Source organism: Cottoperca gobio, chromosome 4 (genome assembly GCF_900634415.1).
Source record: "Cottoperca gobio chromosome 4, fCotGob3.1, whole genome shotgun sequence".
Taxonomy (NCBI): domain Eukaryota; kingdom Metazoa; phylum Chordata; class Actinopteri; order Perciformes; family Bovichtidae; genus Cottoperca; species Cottoperca gobio.
Genome location: NC_041358.1, coordinates 11,375,798 through 11,394,992, shown reverse-complemented (window position 1 = coordinate 11,394,992; position 19,195 = coordinate 11,375,798). Strand labels below are relative to the sequence as shown.

Genomic DNA, 19,195 nt, shown 5'->3' with positions numbered 1-19,195 from the left:
CATAAGATACAAGTGGTGGAATGTAACTAAGTACAGACACTGAAGTAGGCTACAGTAGGCCTACTTAAGTCCAATGTTTAGGTATTTTACTTGAGTATTTCCTTACAAGGCCACCTTCTACTTCTACTCCAATATATTTCAGAAGCAAATATTGTACTCTACTACTTTTATTTGATAGCTTTAGCTACTTGTTACTTTGCAGATTTGTATTATTAATTCATAATATATATCAACTAATTATTTAGGTATGCTATATTATTATAGCGTAAGATACACAACCAGTCCCACATTTGCCAGCTGCAACATCAAAAGGATATACATAGTAATGCATCAATAATTATAATCCAATAATATAATATATTTTATTCAGAAATTGTGAAATTCTGCATTTTGCAGGATTTTTTCTCAAAGTATTCACTTAAAGTATTTCTACACGGTAGTGTTGCTACTTTAAGTAACATATTGGAATACTTCTTCTACCACTAGTATTTATATAAAGTAATATTCCAAGTATATTATTTTACTTTGAAAATTCACATCAGGAAGTAGCACTTCTCCCTCGCCTCGTGAGTTTCACAGTTTGACTTACAAGCAGCTTCACCATCCTCCCACAGCACAACACTGTACTACAACACAATGGGGCTGTAATGTCAGCGGCGGGCGAGATTAGAGCATCTTCTCAAGAGTACTGAATCTGTGTATGGATTTAATGATGATGAAAAAGAAGAAATTCAAGTTCAAGGTGGATTTTGAACTTGACGAGCTCTCGTCGGTCCCCTTTGTCAACGGTGTCCTCTTTTGTAAAGTCAGGCTGCTGGACGGCGGGTTCTCGGAGGAGTCTTCTCGGTGAGGGTTATTTGGTGTTTATACAGTCACATAAACACTGACTGGACTTGCCTTATTCAGCTTTCTGGTTAAACTAGTTTAGAAACTCGAGCCTACTATGATATATTATTAGCTAACCAGCTAACATGCTACGTGACTATCGTTAGAAACTAGCTAACGTCAGTCAGTTGTCTGCCACTAACGCTGTTTTTAGTTGTCCAAATGTGACGTTACCTTCAAGTCAAAGCTGTTTTAACTGAGGCAGAATTGTAAACGACATGTTAGCGTCGCCTGAAAACAAACTTTAGCATGTGTGATCAATAGTGCTCTGAAATATCCTCTAATTGTTTGCATTGGCTTCGTGTTCAAGGCTAACTTCCTCGCTGGTTGTGGAATTGATTACTGTGCAATTAACAGCCGCTGACTTGTCACATAACTGCCACAAAGCTAAATATGAGTCCTCCGTCTAGTGTTGCTTAATCAATACTACTAGCTGTCTCTGTCCCCTGTTTGGTCATACAGTAACTGTCTTGCTCTGTTAACCTGTTATTGATTATAACTGGTAAATGCAAGGGCAATGTATGGTTGTAAAGACAGTGATCAGTAAGACAATGCTGTGTTATTGTTGGAAATATCTTCCTGTGTAAATGAATGGGAAGAGTGTGACACAATGTTTGTCTCCTACTTGGTAAACTGAAAGATGTTACCTTTTCTAAATGTTTTAAACTAGTTTCGCATGACAGGAAATGACACCTATTACTCAAAGTCACCCTTCACTCCACAGTGTCATATATGCAAATAATGCTGTCCAGTTGAGACAAGCAAAGACAGTCATCTTCCTCGTAACATGTTCTGGGTTTACTCTCACTCATAAGTTACAGCTTTGATCCAAAACCCAAATATATTCAACTTATTATCATAGAAGGGTTAAGGCTAAGAAAAACATTGATTTAAATGTGTAATTGTTTTAGCTCTAATTGGAAATATTGTCCTGTTACCTATTCTCAGTCGCCCTGCAGTACACCGCAGCAGCACGGTGATGCTCACTGTTGCTGTCGAGCATAGACAGTCGTCTCCCCTGTAACCTGTTTTGGGTCATGACATTAAGGTCATTTTAATGTAGCTGCAATCTTCTTTGTACATTCTGTCAACTGTACGAGGTTATTTAATCCCATCACCCAGACAATGAAGATCACAGGGTTGAGAATCTAATTAAAACATCCTGTTCTGGGTCTGGAAGGTTTTAGCCAGCAGAATTTGAGTCTTGAGTGCCGTTAAATCACATTTGTATGCAGCAGTTAGACCCCCAAACTTTAATGTTTCCTCTGACACTCTTTTGAGTCATCCCTACTGCGAGTGTTAGGGAAGTGAGGAATGTTGTTTTACGAGCATTTCTTTTCCTTTGGTGTGGATTGTCATCAGGACTGCAGCTTTGTTGCTGCCTAAAACAACATTTCCAGGTTCTTTTTTTTCTTCTTCACCTTTTTGAAAGTATAACATTCTGTGGACAAATTCAGACGGGATATTTTCTTTGCAGCTAAAAAAAAAAATGTAAAAAAAGAGTTTATACCTGAAGCCTTTTTAAAAGGACAGCAGCTGTAGTTTAACAAGATATCTGACCCTTGTATAGGGATGAGTGATATGACCTCCGCGTGTGCTTAAAAGCACACTTGCTCACACTTACTAATAGGATTTTGCAGCACTGAGAAGTGCTGTGAGTTACAGTACACACAATCAAGCCAGAATTCCCGAAGCACACTGTGTCCATCTGGCTGGGAGTTCCCTCTTAGACTCTGAGAGTTCACTCTCTAAAATGTATCAACCCCAGGATGAAGTCAGCATTTGTAAAACATTAGTCACACATCTGCTGCTTTTTCTTAATAGTGAGGCAGGGATGCAGTGCACGACTCTGGCCTGTATATGCAGTCAGTCTTAACTGTCTTAACAGGGATCTGCACACCCGGGTGATCATCCAAGTCTCATGTCGTCACTTGTTGCACTACAACATTATCTGTTTGTATCCCCCGTCTTTGACTCTTTTGCAAAAGGTTGTCCAATGTATTGACTGTTGCATGTAAATGGAACTGTATTTGAGAGGAAAACCATCAGCTCTGCTTGTATTTAAATCCAGCAAACTTGATCTAAATGAATGGCATGCGGACTGTTTTGACAGCAGGGAGTTGGTTAGGTGAGTGGGAGAGGAGAGGAGAGGAGAGGAGAGGATGCCAGTGAAAAAGAGGCCATCTGGGGTATCGTAATGCTGCCCACGCACACACGCTCTTTTCTCTTTCACTTCGTCTCATCCTCTCGCCGAGGGAAGGCGACACACTCATTTTACCCTCTAGTTATTGGGCCGGTGATGTGTGTGCATGTGTTTCTCTTTTACTCTCTTGCCAAACCGAGCTACACCTGCCGCCGTCCCGTTTGGAAACGGCAGTGAAATGAATCGATTGGTGAAAACTTCTGTTTATGAAGTGGCCAGAAAAATCCGAGGCTAAGCACGTGAGCGCCGCTCGTGTTGGCAACTTGAATCATTAGCCTTGAGCAGGGAAGAGACGTGAGGATGCATTCCACCTAAGTGGTTTTCATTGTTATGTAATAGTTATAGGTCTATTCAAATGAATGAAATCAAGATATACTTTCACAGTTTACGGTTGTGGTCAAGGCGGCAAGAAACTAGTGACTAGGCAGGAAAACAATATTAAATATGTAATATGTGTAGATGCTTTACATCTTTTTCAATATTTGCTTTTAAGAACATAAACATGTCTTTCCCAACCATTTTCACATTTTTATAAAAGAGGCCAATGTTGTTAATAATTAATTATAATAATATATATATTAATAATTAATTAATTATAATAATATGTTACTGGAGCAGCAGTACAAAAACGGCAGAATGAAATCCCAAACCCTGCCAGTGTTTGCACCGATCTCTACTCGTGTAAATCAGAAGGCATTATCTGTGTCTCCTCCAACTGTAACGAAGCCTTTGAGACCCCAACATGCACAACACATGCATAATATCTGACCGTACAGAGGGCTCAAAGGTGGTCTAAGTCTTTGTGTTCTCCCTTTACAGGGAGCCGGTGCAGGCCAACAGTGTTCGATGGAGGAAACGGTTTTCTTTCCCCTGCAAGATGAGTGCCAATGCAGGGACGGGTGTACTGGACCCGTGTGTGTGCCGTGTGTCCGTCAGAAAGGTACAGTGTGTCCACACTTCAGATATAGATATACCTCAGTGTTGTTGATCCATAATGTGATGCTTTGCATGTGAATGTACAAGGTTCAGGTGAAAGAGGCATCGGGCGAAGGTTTGTTCTTGTCAGTGTAAAGACGAGGCTGCAATCGAGAGGAGTGTCTCCTCCTTGCTAACACAAAGGCTGTACCTGGGTTACATTCTGGTATTGGTTACAGTCACTCTTTATGTGGCAATTTGAAACCTGAGAGTGAAACATGAACACAGCATTCTGCAAAAAGCAGTGAAGTCTTTTCCTTTTTCTCCCGTCCTTTAACATTTAACCTTATAAACACGACAGTGCTGTACACTGGTTGTTTTAATTATGTCATGTTATGTTTTTAAGGCCGTAAGGAAATGGTTAAGCTTGATTTTAGCCTTCCTGGTGAAAGGCATCTTGTGTTTCCACTTTGTAGCGACAATGCCTTTTCTGGTGTGCCCTGCCCTCTTTGTTTTAGGACAAAGAGCATGTCAAGTGCCCAGAGAAACCTACGTTACTTTGCCTTCACTGGTGGCTCCCTTTACCAGTATTTTCAGTTTGAACTTTAAATGTCAAGCCGTTGCCTCTTGCTACCCAACATAAAAGTGCTGCAGTGTGGATGTCATTTTTATGTTGATGGGGAGTAGCATATTTGTAATATGGTTTTTATTATAGTTTACTATAATAAATGATATAAGTTATTAGTCACCAACTTTAACACACACACACACGCACACTTTCACAGTCTTTCTCAAACACACACACACACACGGAGCAAAGGTTCAATGTTTTCTGCTATTTATCTGATTTCATGAAAAAATAATGACTTGACGTTTAGGCAATACTGTCTTCATTACACTCAGCACATATACAGCACAATGAATGAAAACTAATAGATACTGATTTTAACGGATTCACATTTGAACTTTATTTTCCCATCCAAGTGTTTTGTAACTCAAATACATGTCTGACTAAATTGACCGTGAGATTGTGATCACTAATGTCATCTCTTTTTTAAATGAAGCATGAGTTGAGATGTTTAATTACATCAACAAGATGTTTATGCTTCTCTTTTCCAGGAGCTGAAAGGTGGAAAGGCATTTGCAAAGGTAATTCCTGACATACTTACGTCATCCAACCCCCATCTGCTAACCCCACCTCCAGGTCACCTAGATTAACAGTAATCAGCCATGTTTATGTAGATAGCCATGTGAGCCCGTAGCACACAGATGGCCTTCACTGCCTGCAGGTCGGCTCATTATGTCATGTGTTCACGCTCTCACTATTTAAAAGCCCTTATTTATCGTGCTAAACCTCTTCCTGTGTTCTGTCTACTCTAGATTAAAGCATTTCTTCCCCTTAATATAAATATTGAAGATTACCATCCAAACAATATTGTAAAAAGTGTTAATGTTGTCAGTTTCCCTGAAACGTCTCTCATGACCTGACATTTTACATCCAGAGATGTTCGCAGTGCTGACTGGGCGAAACCTCAGTCTCCTGAGAGAAAACAAAGTTCACTCAGTTCATTCTTTGTCCTTCAGCTTGGTTTTGCAGATCTGAATTTAGCAGAGTTTGCCGGCTCAGGGAATACAACCCGCAGATGTCTGCTGGAAGGCTACGATACCAAAAATACTCGGCAGGATAACTCCATTCTCAAGGTAACATTGAAGCCACGGTAACGCATCCACACCCGTCTAAGTTGTCTTCTTTAGGAGGAAACGTTGGTGCTTTGAATACAAGCCGGGTCTTTTTCTCAACTAGGAAGTTTTGCTATGCTTGAACCAAAACCTTTTATTTCTCTTTAGTAAGAATCCAGGCTCATGGAAACCTTGAATGCAAGTCAAACCTGAATAGATTAATAAGTCTCTTGTTCTTTTCATAGGTCATCATCAGTACACAGCTCATGTCCGGGGATCCCTGTTTTAAAACGTAAGTTAAAGAGATATTCTTCAACTTTAATATGCTGTCAAATCTGCAGTTGATACTGTATCACGTCAGTCAGGGCGGGGGATTGAGATTCTTGAAACAATGTAATTGCAGTAGTTTTGAAACCGTTCTCGTGCCTGAGCTCGACAATGAACATGCCCATATTTAGATATTTACTGTCCCCTATAAAACCAAAACAAACGCACCGACCTGGACAGAATTCCAATTTAAAGCGGTGTCCTCTTTGTTCGATCAGAATCTCTCGCTCTCTCTCTCTCTCGCTCTCTCTCGCTCTCTCTCTGTCTCTGTCTCTGCCCACATTTCCTGTCTGTATCTCCACTACCAATATCAAATAAAGGTAAGAATCTGTATTAGGACATTAAGTTATGACATCAAATCTGCTGCGGATTGCATTTATTTGGGAGCTGATCCAAGTCTGCTGCTGTAGGTGCGGTAATGACAGCGTCACTGTGCTTCATCACACTTGGGAACGTTTTATGGGAATCAAACGATCCAAAATTACACAACTGTTGGCTAACCTTTCCATGACTGATTTCATCGTGCAAGTAAATTCTGTAAGTTGTCGTACTAGTTTTTCTAGTAGAAATATGATTGTGAGTAAAAGTGTGTGTTTGTACAGAGAGAGAAATGCTGCTTCACCCAAGGGCAAATTTTGACCTAAAAATTATTCAGTAGTCTTTATGTTTATGCCAAAAGCTGCATCTTCTTTCATTGCGAGTATCTAGTATAGTCACTTTTGCTGAATGCCAACGTTTTATGACCTAATAATGTTCTTTTCCTTGATTAATCTTCCGCCCCCTTGCTTTGCATTTTTAAACAATTGACATATTGAAATACAAGACAGAAGAAAAAGCCTCATTGTCTCTCCTGTGTCACCAGGCCCCCCTCCACAGCCACAGTGATCGGGATCCAGGGTGATGGAGAGAGCCTGCTGGAGGAGAGGAGAGGAGGAGACTCACAGAAAGGATGTTCTGGTGAGACAAATCAAGCCACATCACTCTCCTCTGCCCTGCATTAGTCACGCTGCTGGTCACCCAAACATTTGCAGGCATCTGATAGAGCACGCTTTAGCCATCCCATTGTGTGCTGAGCTGATTTTAGGTTTCGAGTTTTGTTCTCCCTTTTACATTCGTGTTCTTATATATGCATACAGCGGGCAAAATAAGTATTGAACACGTCACCATTCTTCTCAGTAAATATATCTAAAGGTGCTATCGACGTGCCATTTTCATCAGATGTCAACACATGCAATCCACACATGCAAAGAAACCAAAACACATAAGTTCAGAAATGAAGTTATGTGATTGGCTGGGCCATTCTAGCAGCTTTATTTCCCTTCTCTGAAACCAATTGAGTTTCCTTGGCTGTGTGTTTGGGATCATTGTCCACCCTCGTTTCATCTTCATCATCCTGGTAGATGGCAGCAGATTTTTATCAAGAATGTCCCGGTACATTTTTCCATTCATCCTTCCTTCAATTATATGGAGTTTGCCGTATGCTGAACAACAGCCCCACACCAGGATGTTCCCACTTCCACACTTCACTGTTGGTATGGTGTGTTTGGAGTGATGTGCAGTGCCCTTTGACCTCCAAACATGGTGTGTATTATGGCATCCAAAGAGTTATATTTTGGTCTCATCTAACCAGACTGTATTCTCCCAGTATTTCACAGGCTTGTCTAAATGTTGTGCAGCAAACTTTAAACGAGCTTCAACATGCTTTTTCTTCAGCAATGGAGTCTTGCGTGGTGAGCGTGCAAACAGGCCATGGTGGCGGTTGAGTGCATTACTTATTGTTTCTTTGAAACAATTGTACTAGCTGATTCCAGGTCTTTCTGAAGCTCTCCACAAGTGCTCCTTGGCTCTTGGACAACTCTTCTGATGATTAGTTTCACTCCTCTGTCAGATATCTTGCGAGGAGCACCTGGTCGTGGCTGGTTTATGGTGAAACTTAAGGGTTATGGCCCCAACAGTGCTCACTGGAACATTCAGAAGTTTAGAAATCCTTCTGGAACCAATGCGTCAGTATGTTGTGCAACAATACGGTTGCAAAGGTCTTGAGGGAGCTCTTTGCTTTTACCCATCATGAGATGTTTCTTGTGGGACACATCAGTAATGAGAGACCTTTGTATAGGCCATCAGTTGGGACTGAACCAGCTGATGTTAATTTGCACTAACGAGGGGCGGGATTGCTTTCTAATTACTGATAGGTTTCTGTTCAATACTTTTTCCCTGTGTCGTTCCATTTTATTACACATAACTTAATTTCTGAACGTATTTGTTTTGCTTTCTTTGCATGTGTGTATTGCATGTGTTGTTACCGACATCTGGTGAAAATGTCATGTCAATAGCATCTTTAGAAATATATTTACTGAGAAGAATGGTGACGTGTTCAATACTTATTTTACCCGATGTATATTCTTTTCTTTATTTGACAGCGATAGTGGAGAGAGACAGAAAATGCGGGGAAAGAGAAATGTTAAGCTCCTGCTAATATTTACTGTAGATTTAAATTTAAATGAAACAGACATATCCCTGATAAACCTTTAGAAAGCTGAAATATTCCTCCCAACCGTTGGACTTGTTAGCATAAGGCTAGAACTAATGTTCAGCTTTATTAGATGCCGTCTGCTTAGCTGTGTAAGCTCACTGCACACGATACTGTTCAACATCACCTCATCGCTCGTCATTGTTGTAGCGTCAATTTCTATTATATTCTACTATGTGGTCGACGCCAGAGATCCATAACTTTTTATATATTTGTATATTGCTATAATAATGTATGGCTATCACACGGTTTGGGAACAACTGCTCCACAATATGTCTCTCCAGCTTGATGCACTCGTGCTTCATATCACGATTACTTATCTCCCATCCAGCACAATAAAAATATTTCTCTTGAAGTTGCCCCTTTTCTGCTACATTTCTGTCCCCAGTCTCATCCCCCTCTCTCTTGTTCTGTGTGCGTTTCTCAATGTGTGAACAGTTGCAATGTTGTTCCTCTTGGAAGCTTCAGAGGATAGCGCCGCTATTTCATGTATAATTTAAACTAGTTCTCTTTTAGATTAGCTACAATCTGCTCCGACTCTGGAGGCTCTTACATGGTTAAAAATAGGAGCGTGTGCAAGTCTTCGGGGGGGGGGGGTGTGTGTGTGTGTGTGTGTGTGTGTGTGTGTGCGCGTGCTGAAGACGATGCTCTTTCACATCAGCATCATCGTGTCTCGGGTTGTGCATGTTTGCAGTGTATGAGCAGGTGTTATTAGGAGGAATTCTTATGTATTATTGTGTAAATGGATTTTTGTTGTAAGATATGCCTGTATGCTTATCCTCCTCGTTGGATGCAAACCCACAAGCTTTCATAAGCGGGTCAAAGATGATCGACGATTTAAAACTTTTTGTTTATAATAAATATTACGCTATCTTGAATTTTGCACAAAACAAATACTTAAAATATTTATACAAGAATTTTTACATTTGTCATGTTTTTCATTAACTAATTGTAAAAGAAAAAGGTAAAAGACATTTGAGCTTCCTGTCTCTGGCTGTGATCACTGGTTTACTTTATGGTGTGTTTCATTCTCCAGAAGTGACATTCTTTTCTGTTCATTTAGGGACATTAAAAACAGGATTTTGAGGACATGCTGAAATATTTAGTCATTTTTGACTCTCCTATGAATCTCAGGGTTGGCATCTTTAAATGTTGTCTATGTCATGTTGTGTTTCTGAGGCAGAGGCCTGCAGACATTTGAACTCTGAACTCTTCTGCTTTCTTGCAGCTCAGCTTTTTGCCAGTTTGCCTACTTGACATTAGAAAGGTGGCACACGTGTTCATGTTGCTGCACGTGTTGTACACACAGTTCCATCTCAGTTGTCAAAACTGTCATATAACTCGGCTTTCTTCTCTCGAGCTACTGCTGTGTTGAGATACTTGCCGTGTGTGTGTGTGTGTGTGTGTGTGTCAGAGGGGAGTTTTTCTAACTGTTGTCTGTTGGCAGAAAGAAGCTACAAATCAACAGCGATTAACACAATCCAGGTTGTACAGAATATAGATAACGGAGTACATGTAACAAGACAGAAGCTTGTCTGACCGACATCAGATCACGTTCATATATGAAGTGGTGCGTTATACAGTATCCGTCTGTTTACTCTGCAAAGAAGAGAAAACTGTTGACACGTCTTTAGTACAACCGACCACACATCTTTACTTTAGAAACATGTTGTTATTCCTGCTTTCATACAATAACTATCCCTGCCACACATGCTGGTGTATTGAGCTGACGATGAGCTTTGGTATTAAATAAGTACACAGCGTGGGCCTCGACTGGTTTCGTGCTTGTCCTGCTCAAAAAGTCTGACGTAGTTTTGTTTTTTTTCTTAAATCATGTTAGACTCTTGTAGAGTTTTAAGGCCTTTGTCATCCTGTTTGTCTTTTCTTCTGTTCTTTCTAATCTAGCAGAGAGTCGAGAAGGGAAGTGCCCTGTTGTTTCTGATGAGCTTGGGGGCTGTGGCCACTCCCGAACGTCCAGCTACGCCAGCCAACAGTCCAAACTCTCAGGTAGAAGCACCAAACATTAAAAAAAATTAAAGGTTTTCCACGATTCACTGTTGTTGACCTGACATGTACAGTATATCTCAAAAGTGAGTACACCCTTTAGATTTTTGCAAATATTCTGTTATATCCTTTCAGGGGATAACATTATCCTACTGAAACTTTGATATAACTTAAAGTAGTCAGTGTGCTGCTTGAATAACAGTATAGATTTATTGTCCTTTGAAAATTACTCAGTACACAGCTGTTAATGTCTAAACAGCTGGCAACAAAAGTGAGTACACCCCATAGTGAACATGTCCTAATTGTGCCCAATGATGTTGTTTTCCCGCCCTGGTGTCATGTGACTCGTTAGTGTTACAAGGATTCAGGTGTAAATGATAAGCAGGGCTGTTAAATTTGGTGTTTTGGGCACAATTCTCTCTGAATGCTGGACAACATGGCACCTCATGACAAGGAACTCTCTGAGCGGCTGAAAAAAAGGATTATTGCGCTTCACAAAGATGGCCTTGGCTATAAGAAGATTGCCAACACCATGAAAATGAGTTGCAGCACAGTGGCTAAGATCATACAGCGGTTTTCCAGGACAGGTTCCACTCGGAACAGGCCTCGCCAGGGTCGACCAAAGAAGTTGAGTCCACGTGCTCAGCGTCATATCCAGAGGTTGGTTTCCAAAAATAGACGTGCAAGTGCTTCCAGCATTGCTGCAGAGGTTGCAGAAGTGGGATGTCAGCCTGTCAGTGCCCAGACCATACGCCGCACACTGCATCAAATCGGTTTGTATGGCCGTCACGCCAGACAGAAGCCCCTTCTGAAACCGATGCATAAGAAAGCCCGCAAACAGTTTGCTGAAGACAATGAATCCAAGAACATGAGTTACTGGAACCATGTCCTGTGGTCTGATGAGACCAAAATAAACCTGTTTGGGTCAGATGGTGTCCGGCGTGTGTGGCGGCACCCTGGTGAGGAGTACCAAGACAAATGTGTTTTGCCTACAGTCAAGCATGGTGGTGGCAGCATCATGGTCTGGGGCTGCATGAGTGCTGCCGGCACTGGGGAGCTGCATTTCATTGAGGGACACATGAATTCCAATATATACTGTGACATCCTGCAGCAGAGCATGATCCCCTCTCTTCGGAAACTGGGCCGTAGGGCAGTTTTCCAACATGATAATGACCCTAAACACACCTCCAAGATGACAACGGCCTTGCTGAAGAAGCTGAAGGTTAAGGTGATGGACTGGCCAAGTATGTCTCCAGACCTAAACCCAATTGAGCACATGTGGGGCATCCTCAAGAGGAAGGTGGAGGAGTGCAAGGTGTCCAACATCCGTGCGCTCCGTGATGTCGTCGTGGAGGAGTGGAAGAAGATTCCAGAAGCAACCTGTGCAGCTCTGGTGAATTCCATGCCCAGGAGGGTTAAAGCAGTGCTAGATAACAATGGTGGTCACACAAAATATTGACACTTTGGGCACAATTTAGACATGTTCACTATGGGGTGTACTCACTTTTGTTGCCAGCTGTTTAGACATTAACAGCTGTGTACTGAGTAATTTTCAAAGGACAATAAATCTATACTGTTATTCAAGCAGCACACTGACTACTTTAAGTTATATCAAAGTTTCAGTAGGATAATGTTATCCCCTGAAAGGATATAACAGAATATTTGCAAAAATCTAAAGGGTGTACTCACTTTTGAGATATACTGTATGTCAGGCAAACGTATAGACCATTTTTTTTACAGATGTAATAGTATATGTATCCTTCCTAGCAGACAGAATTCAACCAGGCTCAACTACATCAATCTTTTGCTCTCATATTATTATTTTTACGACTGGAGAAAACGTGTGTGTAAATTCAAACTGAGAGAAGCTTTCGACTAAAGAGAGGAGCGAAGTGATACAAATGATTCTCCAGTGACACCCCACCAGAACAGTGCAAACCTCAGGCTCCAGTTTCCATTACAGACGGATCAGATGACTATAATAAAAGATGAGAGGAAGTAGAGCGATGCACTGAGAGCTGATCTTATGGCTCTTTAATTTTTAATTTTAAAGACGTATTTCCTGCCTCATATTAGTGTGTGTGTGTGTGTGTGTGTGTGTGTGTGTGTGTGTGTGTGTGTGTGTGTGTGTGTGTGTGTGTGTGTGTGTGTGTGTGTGTGTGTGTGTGTGTGTGTGTGTGTGTGTGTGTGTGTGTGTGTGTGTGTGTGTGTGTGTGTGTGTGTGTGTGTGTGTGTGTGTGTGTGTGTGTGTGTGTGTGTGTGTGTGTGTGTGTGTGTGTGTGTGAAGTGTGCTCCTCCATGGCTGCTGTGAACTGATGCCCTGAGATAATTATTATAAACTTTATTTATATAGCACTTTTAAAAACAAAGTCCCAAAGTGTTTTACATGGTTGAACCAGGATTAAAACATTTCAGGACTGCAATGAGGCAAATAACATCAGACATTTAGAAAATTCATTTTTTTCTTTTCTGGTTTTGAGAAGAGATTCAGAAGATGTCACTGATTCTGAAAGCCTCGGCCTTTATGTGGCTTCCTGCAGACACGAACAGCACGTGGGTGTGTGGGTGTCAGTGCAACTCTGCTAAACTGCTAAATCTTTTAACACACTGCAAGTTGAAAATCTGCTCGAACGGCAGCGCAAAGTGGGTTCTTCCAGGAAAGAATAAACTAACACTGTAAAACTCCTCATCATTAATTTATGAATCCAACTTTTAAATCAGATATTAGGCAGTTCATCTGTAGAAAAGCAAATATTGGACTTAAGTGTATATATTAAAAATGATGCTCTTTCATTAATGTTTAAATGCAGCTTAGACCACTGGTGCCATTACTACATAAATGTGTAATATTGTGAATGTACTTTGGTAGCTGGTGTTTGCAATCTTTAGAAAGCTACAATACAGCTTTGCAGGATTCCTCAAGGCGTACAGGTACTTAACATGGCTGTCAAATCATATACATTATCTAATGAAATTATAAATGGCTGCATTTATATAACCCTTTTATCCAAAGCGCTTTACACTTTGCCTCTCATTATATCCAATACAACGAGCTGCTGGTCAAAGATCAGTGTGCACCGTCTTAGAGAGAGGATGATGCATTTAACCTGTAAATGTAACACTTGAGGTAACTCTAAAACATTTTATTTAAAGCAAATATAATCAGTATTTCTGTATAATAATACAACGTATTGAGGTGAAAACAACTTGACGATGTGAAAGAGGTCACTCGTAGTGATGAGCCCACAGGGAGTTATCTCCTGAAGCTGCCTCTCCCCTCGGCTTTACGTAGCTTCGTAGCAGGTTTCGGCTCGTTGGTAATTAGCTTCTCCCGCCATCTCTCAGGATACAGCACCGGTCACTCCCGCTCCTCCAGCATGTCAGAGTTCAGCCACCGGAGAAACCATTCAGTGGGCAGCGCCTCGACGGGCATCGGCAGCATCCCAGAGCCCAGCGAGGACCGAGAGTCCAGACCCTGTCCTGCTCTACCTGAACACCCAGTCGCTACCACCACCACTAGCAACCCGCCGGGTACACCGGTACGGAGCGCCTCGTCCTGTGAACGACTCAACAGGTGGGTCATTTGCCAAGTAAAGAAATGTCATTCATGAAAAGTACTTCCAAATAATAATCAGTCAACAAATGACAACAAATTGAAGATCTGATCACACCTGAGACTTGTGTCACATTTAAGGAAGCGGCTGTCTGCAGTGCAGTGCAGAGGCAGAGCAGGGGAAGAGTATCTGGTTTCATTATGTGGCGTCAGTAGGGGTTCTATGGGGATGTATGAAAACGTTAGTCATTGTGTTTGTGGGATCTAAAAATGTCCAACCATGAATCAAGCGGAGAAGCGTCTCAAACCCACGACGGGATGATTTTACGTGTAGTCATGTAGTTCTCACCTCACACACGGAAGCATGTGTCACTTTTTCCAGATATTAAGTTTCAGGTTTTTGAAGGAATAGTTCACACATTTGGTAAATGTGCTTTCTTGCCGAGAGTTAGATGAGAAGATCTATACCACTCTCATATCTCTAAATGTAACTATGAAACTATCACTCGCAGCCTCCACTGGCTGCCTGGCAACCTCACTGACAACAAGATTACAGGAATTGACTTCCCCAGCCTACAAATAGTGCGGCTCATATCCTCCCTGAAACCATAACGTTTATAAACTTCAGTTCTTGGATTGATGAAGTAAAAGAATTAGATATAATGTGTTCGTGAGCTTTAGAGGTGCTGGTACGCAGATGTTGTTACCTTCAGACTAAGACAGACTAGCTGCTTCCCCCTTCCAATCTTTATGCTAAGCTAAGCGGCTACACTTTCAAATGTACCTACGAGAGAGGTATCAATGGTATCGATCGTCTCATCGAACTCTTGGCAAGAAGGTAAAGCTAACTTCTCGATATGTTGAACGGTTCCTTTAAATTTGAAATCCTGTTTTTTTTCAGAAGACTGCTCAAAGAATATGCACCAAAAATCTGAATACAAATATAATGAAGTTATCATGTAGTATGCCATAACTAAACTAACTGCCAAGTTGAGCATAGCTTGTAATGTTATAGGCAAGAAAAGTGTGAAGAAAACGGTAAAGACCAGTAGTGACAAATAATAAAGTGTTGACTGAAGACGGGCATCACTTCCTGCTGCTTAGATGGGTCGAATCCCTCGGCTCACTAGTTGACCACATTCCTGCTTAGCACTAATAGAAATGTGGATCCAGTATGAGAAAGGAAGCCATTAGTGGTCAAACAGACATAAAATGACTGCCCTCCCCTCAGACACCCTGTGAAGCAGGACTCCATGGAGTCTCAGCTGAAGAGAATGGACGACACGCGGGTGGATGCTGACGATGTTGTGGAAAAGATTCTCCAGAGTCAAGACTTCACACCCAGCCTACTGGACTCCAGTGCTGAAGGTAGGCGTCACATGCAGAGAAACAGTGAGGCGTCTTTTATTTAGCAATATCTGCAGGTTTTACTTCTTTGGGCTGCGGATGCTGTGCATGTCTCTTAAAGGAAAGTTACAAAACACAACCATATTCTCCAACTCTGTAGCTGAAATGATAATCGATTACTCTATTGACGGGACTTTAATAGGAAAATTGTTTTGTAAAAGTGATTTATATAGTAAAAATGCAAAACATTTGCAGGTTTCAGTTTCTCTGTTGTACTGATGTTATCCTGGGCTTTCAGAATTTGTGATTAATATTTAGTTTTTTCCCCTTTTTAATATACAATAAAAATAAATGACGTGGGCTGCATCTAACAACCATTTGCTCTTAAGATTTTATACACAGACTTGTCTTTTATTCATTTTGTCTAATTGGAAAATGCCCCTCCAATATTCCCAGAACTCAAAGTGAGATTATAAAATGTTCTCGTTTTGTCTGAGTTACAATGATTGAAAATAAATATATAAATATAGTTGTTTCAGCTGTAATGAAGCAAAAAATATTGTTTAATTTATATCAAACAATCCGTAGTTGCAGCCACAGTCTGAAGTACGACGGTGTGTAAATGCAGTTACTTTGAATAGTACAATAATTAACTTGACAGTATTGTGTTACTGCATGAGTCAGTCTGTGTACTCTGAGGAGGGCGTTGTTTTTCTTTCCAAGGTCTCATCCAGCTCAAAGCTAGGAAAAGAAAGCTGCTGTCAATACATGATTATTTTTAGATTGCCTAGCAACTGGCTGCTCATCATGACAAGAATTATACAGGAGGATGTGGGTGCTTTCTGTACTGACCGAATGTTACTGCAACTCCGTCTGTTTCAGAGGAAGGCTTGCGTCTGTTTGTTGGCCCTGGGGGAAGCACAGCCCTGGGAAGCCATCACCTCCCTACCAGGTGACCTTTACTCATTCAATGATTTGTTCCTCATAGTAGATGGAGAGGGTTCAACAGTTATTGGCACTTCCAACTTTCTCAGGATAAGAGTGCAATAACTGCCGTCAATAAGTTGTTATTTGTTCAGCTTTTATTGCCACATGGCTCTAGGGATGGCAATATCAGTCTGACGGTTGGTCCATCGCTCTGGTTCAGACGCATTGCCATATTTTTTTAAATTCTAACCCTTTCCTCCAGAAGCCTTTAGCGTACTTGTCCAGTACTTTTGTTGTATGACTAGATGCCTGCGACACGAATGACATTACATAAGCAGATATAATGTAGATATAAGTCCAGGTTATGCCACAGAGTATCTGCTGTTTGCGTGTGTGAGGATAGGATCAAAGGACGCTTTAGAAGTCAAACAAAGTGGTGTAAAACAAGTTAACTATTTGTAAGACAAGTGGAGCTGATGAGTAGTGATAACAGCTGGACTATTCAGCGGGCCATGGCGTTAGCATGATACTGACCATCAAGCCAGTTGGGATTAGCTGCAGTATTCTAAGCAGACACAGCGTAGATGTATAAAATAGGGTCAAGCTGCCAAGTATCTGCTCTTTGTTTTAGTTAAAAGGACCTTAAATGTAAGTTAGGTCAGGGTTAGAGAATGGCGTCCCCTGTCCTGGTGACCAGTAGATTAAACGGCACAGCCTGACACCAACTGCAGCCCAGCGATGGGTTAAAACATAATTATATAAATGATGGACTTCCTGTGGAATGCTTCCCCAACTTTTGGCACATTTTTACTGTGTATTGATATTCTGTATTTAAATAATGACGTGGTTTGGTGCAGATGATTGATTGATAAAATGATGATTCATTGCAAGTCTGTGTGATATGCGAGCCACGTATTACATCGGGTTGCTAATTTTGATCTTTTCTTGTAATGCCAGGGTTGGTGCCGGAGCGTACGAGCAGGTGGTGATAAAGCGTTAGACCTGCAGCCTCAGACTGGAGGCAAGGCTGTGTCAATTTCAATCTGCATTCCTACAGCACACACACGTGACCTGATCACTCTGAACGGTTGCCATTACAACAGTACCCTCCTGTGTTCATATCTCCTTAATGATATCGTAGCTCCCTGATTCTTAAGAGCGAGAAGTAAAAGAGATGAAAAATTAAACATTTGCCATATTGTTCGAAACATTAACATGTAACTGAAACTGTCCACGCCTCATGTTCTGGGTGTAGATTAGCCTCATCTTTGAGGTCAAACTTTAAATCACCCAGCATCCAAACCCAACTTAAACTGTTAGGAACTGGAAGACAACGGGACAGGCTGTGTGTGCGTCATCAGAACAAACTGAAATCTACACTGAAGAGGAGTATGCAATGCGCTTTCAATACATTCCTTTAGTCTCTCAGTGTTTGTTTTGGACTTCCTTTTTAAGTAGGATGTTCTTTTTAATATTCACCTACAAGCTGCTAAAAAGTTCTAGTTGTTGGCACTCTGACAACCGTTGGTGTTTTGAAGTTGAGAATATTTTACTACAAAGACGAGGCATCAGACTTGAGCTATTTGACGTGTGTGTGTGTGTGTGTGTGTGTGTGTGTGTGTGTGTGTGTGTGTGTGTGTGTGTGTGTGTGTGTGTGTGTGTGTGTGTGTGTGTGTGTGTGTGTGTGTGTGTGTGTGTGTGTGTGTGTGTGAAAATGGTAGAACATGATAATTTGCTTACTTGTGATAAAAATAAAATCTTATGTTTCCTGAGGACTAATCTGCCCTACAAAGGCAAACGCAGTAACGGCATATTTGTTTGAAACTTGAGTTTCCAAATGTTTGTGACATGAACTGACCTTTTAGTAATCCGGTATCTTCAATTCACTATTTTAGCAGATCTCGGTCACCTCCATCTTTACCTTTGACTTTCACGTGCTTTGGTGTGATTAAGCTACCGATCAAATGACATATTTTAAAAGTATTAAATTATTTTACTATAAATATATGAATACATACAATACATTGAATTCCTGAAATCTAAAGACTATAAAATAAATCTTAGTTTATTTTTGTAAACAAAGCTGAAAGAACACATTTTGTTGGTACAAACTGTGTTCCACTCAAATTCCCTAAAGATTATCCAAACGCAGAGAGAAGTATCTGCTTTTGTTTGTGTGCATTATGTTTGACAATTATTTGTGTGGTAAAAATGAAGATATTACAACTCCTGTCTGTTAGCAGTTTGTCTTTCTACTCAAGTTACTACTGTCTGCCTTTGTAGGACTGTAAATACCGAATATGAAATGGGGCTTCTATGATGAATATTACTATAAAAAGGGCATATATCTAATGCTCAGCGGTTCAGCTGTGTGTGTGTTGTATACCTATGCTTTGCAACTCGACTGCATCTATCGGAGCTGGCCTGTTGACCAGGAAGCTTATATCAGTGAACAAATGGAAGATCCTGTGATGTACTAATGTGTGACTGATGCAAACTGTAACTCGTTTCATTTAAGGATTGTATAGAGAAGGATTGTAAAGATAAGGACTAGTTAAGTAATCCACTGCCATGAAGAAAATACTCAACCGCAGCTGTTTTCTAAGTAGAACCAGTGTAATAGTTGTGTTTCTTTACCTCCTAACATCTTGTCTGTAAGATTTGAGAACGGTCTATTAACCAACATGAACAAAGTACTACGGACAAAAATCTATATAAAAAAACCAGTATAACAATATAAAACAGAGTTTTGAAATCCTGATAGCACGTTCACTATTTGCATTTCCAGCCTAATAGGAGATTAAGTGCATTAAGTTTATTAGCA

At 40.8% G+C, this 19,195-nt stretch overlaps 1 protein-coding gene across 2 annotated transcripts; it reads left to right on the top strand.

Annotated features, from left to right (window-relative positions):
• The first annotated feature begins 596 nt into the window (after window positions 1-596).
• Window positions 597-18,013, top strand: fam102bb (family with sequence similarity 102 member Bb). 2 transcript variants are annotated; one of them, XM_029429699.1, is made up of 11 exons: window positions 597-846; window positions 3,908-4,028; window positions 5,123-5,152; window positions 5,588-5,704; window positions 5,929-5,975; window positions 6,873-6,967; window positions 10,446-10,547; window positions 13,890-14,118; window positions 15,329-15,465; window positions 16,327-16,396; window positions 17,329-18,013. In XM_029429699.1, exons 1-11 carry the CDS (start codon window positions 701-703, stop codon window positions 17,369-17,371), a joined length of 1,137 nt encoding a protein of 378 aa, XP_029285559.1. In that variant the 5' UTR covers window positions 597-700; the 3' UTR covers window positions 17,372-18,013. The 2 variants fall into 2 exon arrangements, with proteins under 2 accessions (XP_029285559.1, XP_029285560.1); XM_029429700.1 differs by having other exon boundaries at window positions 598-846; window positions 10,449-10,547.
• The last annotated feature ends 1,182 nt before the right edge of the window (window positions 18,014-19,195 follow it).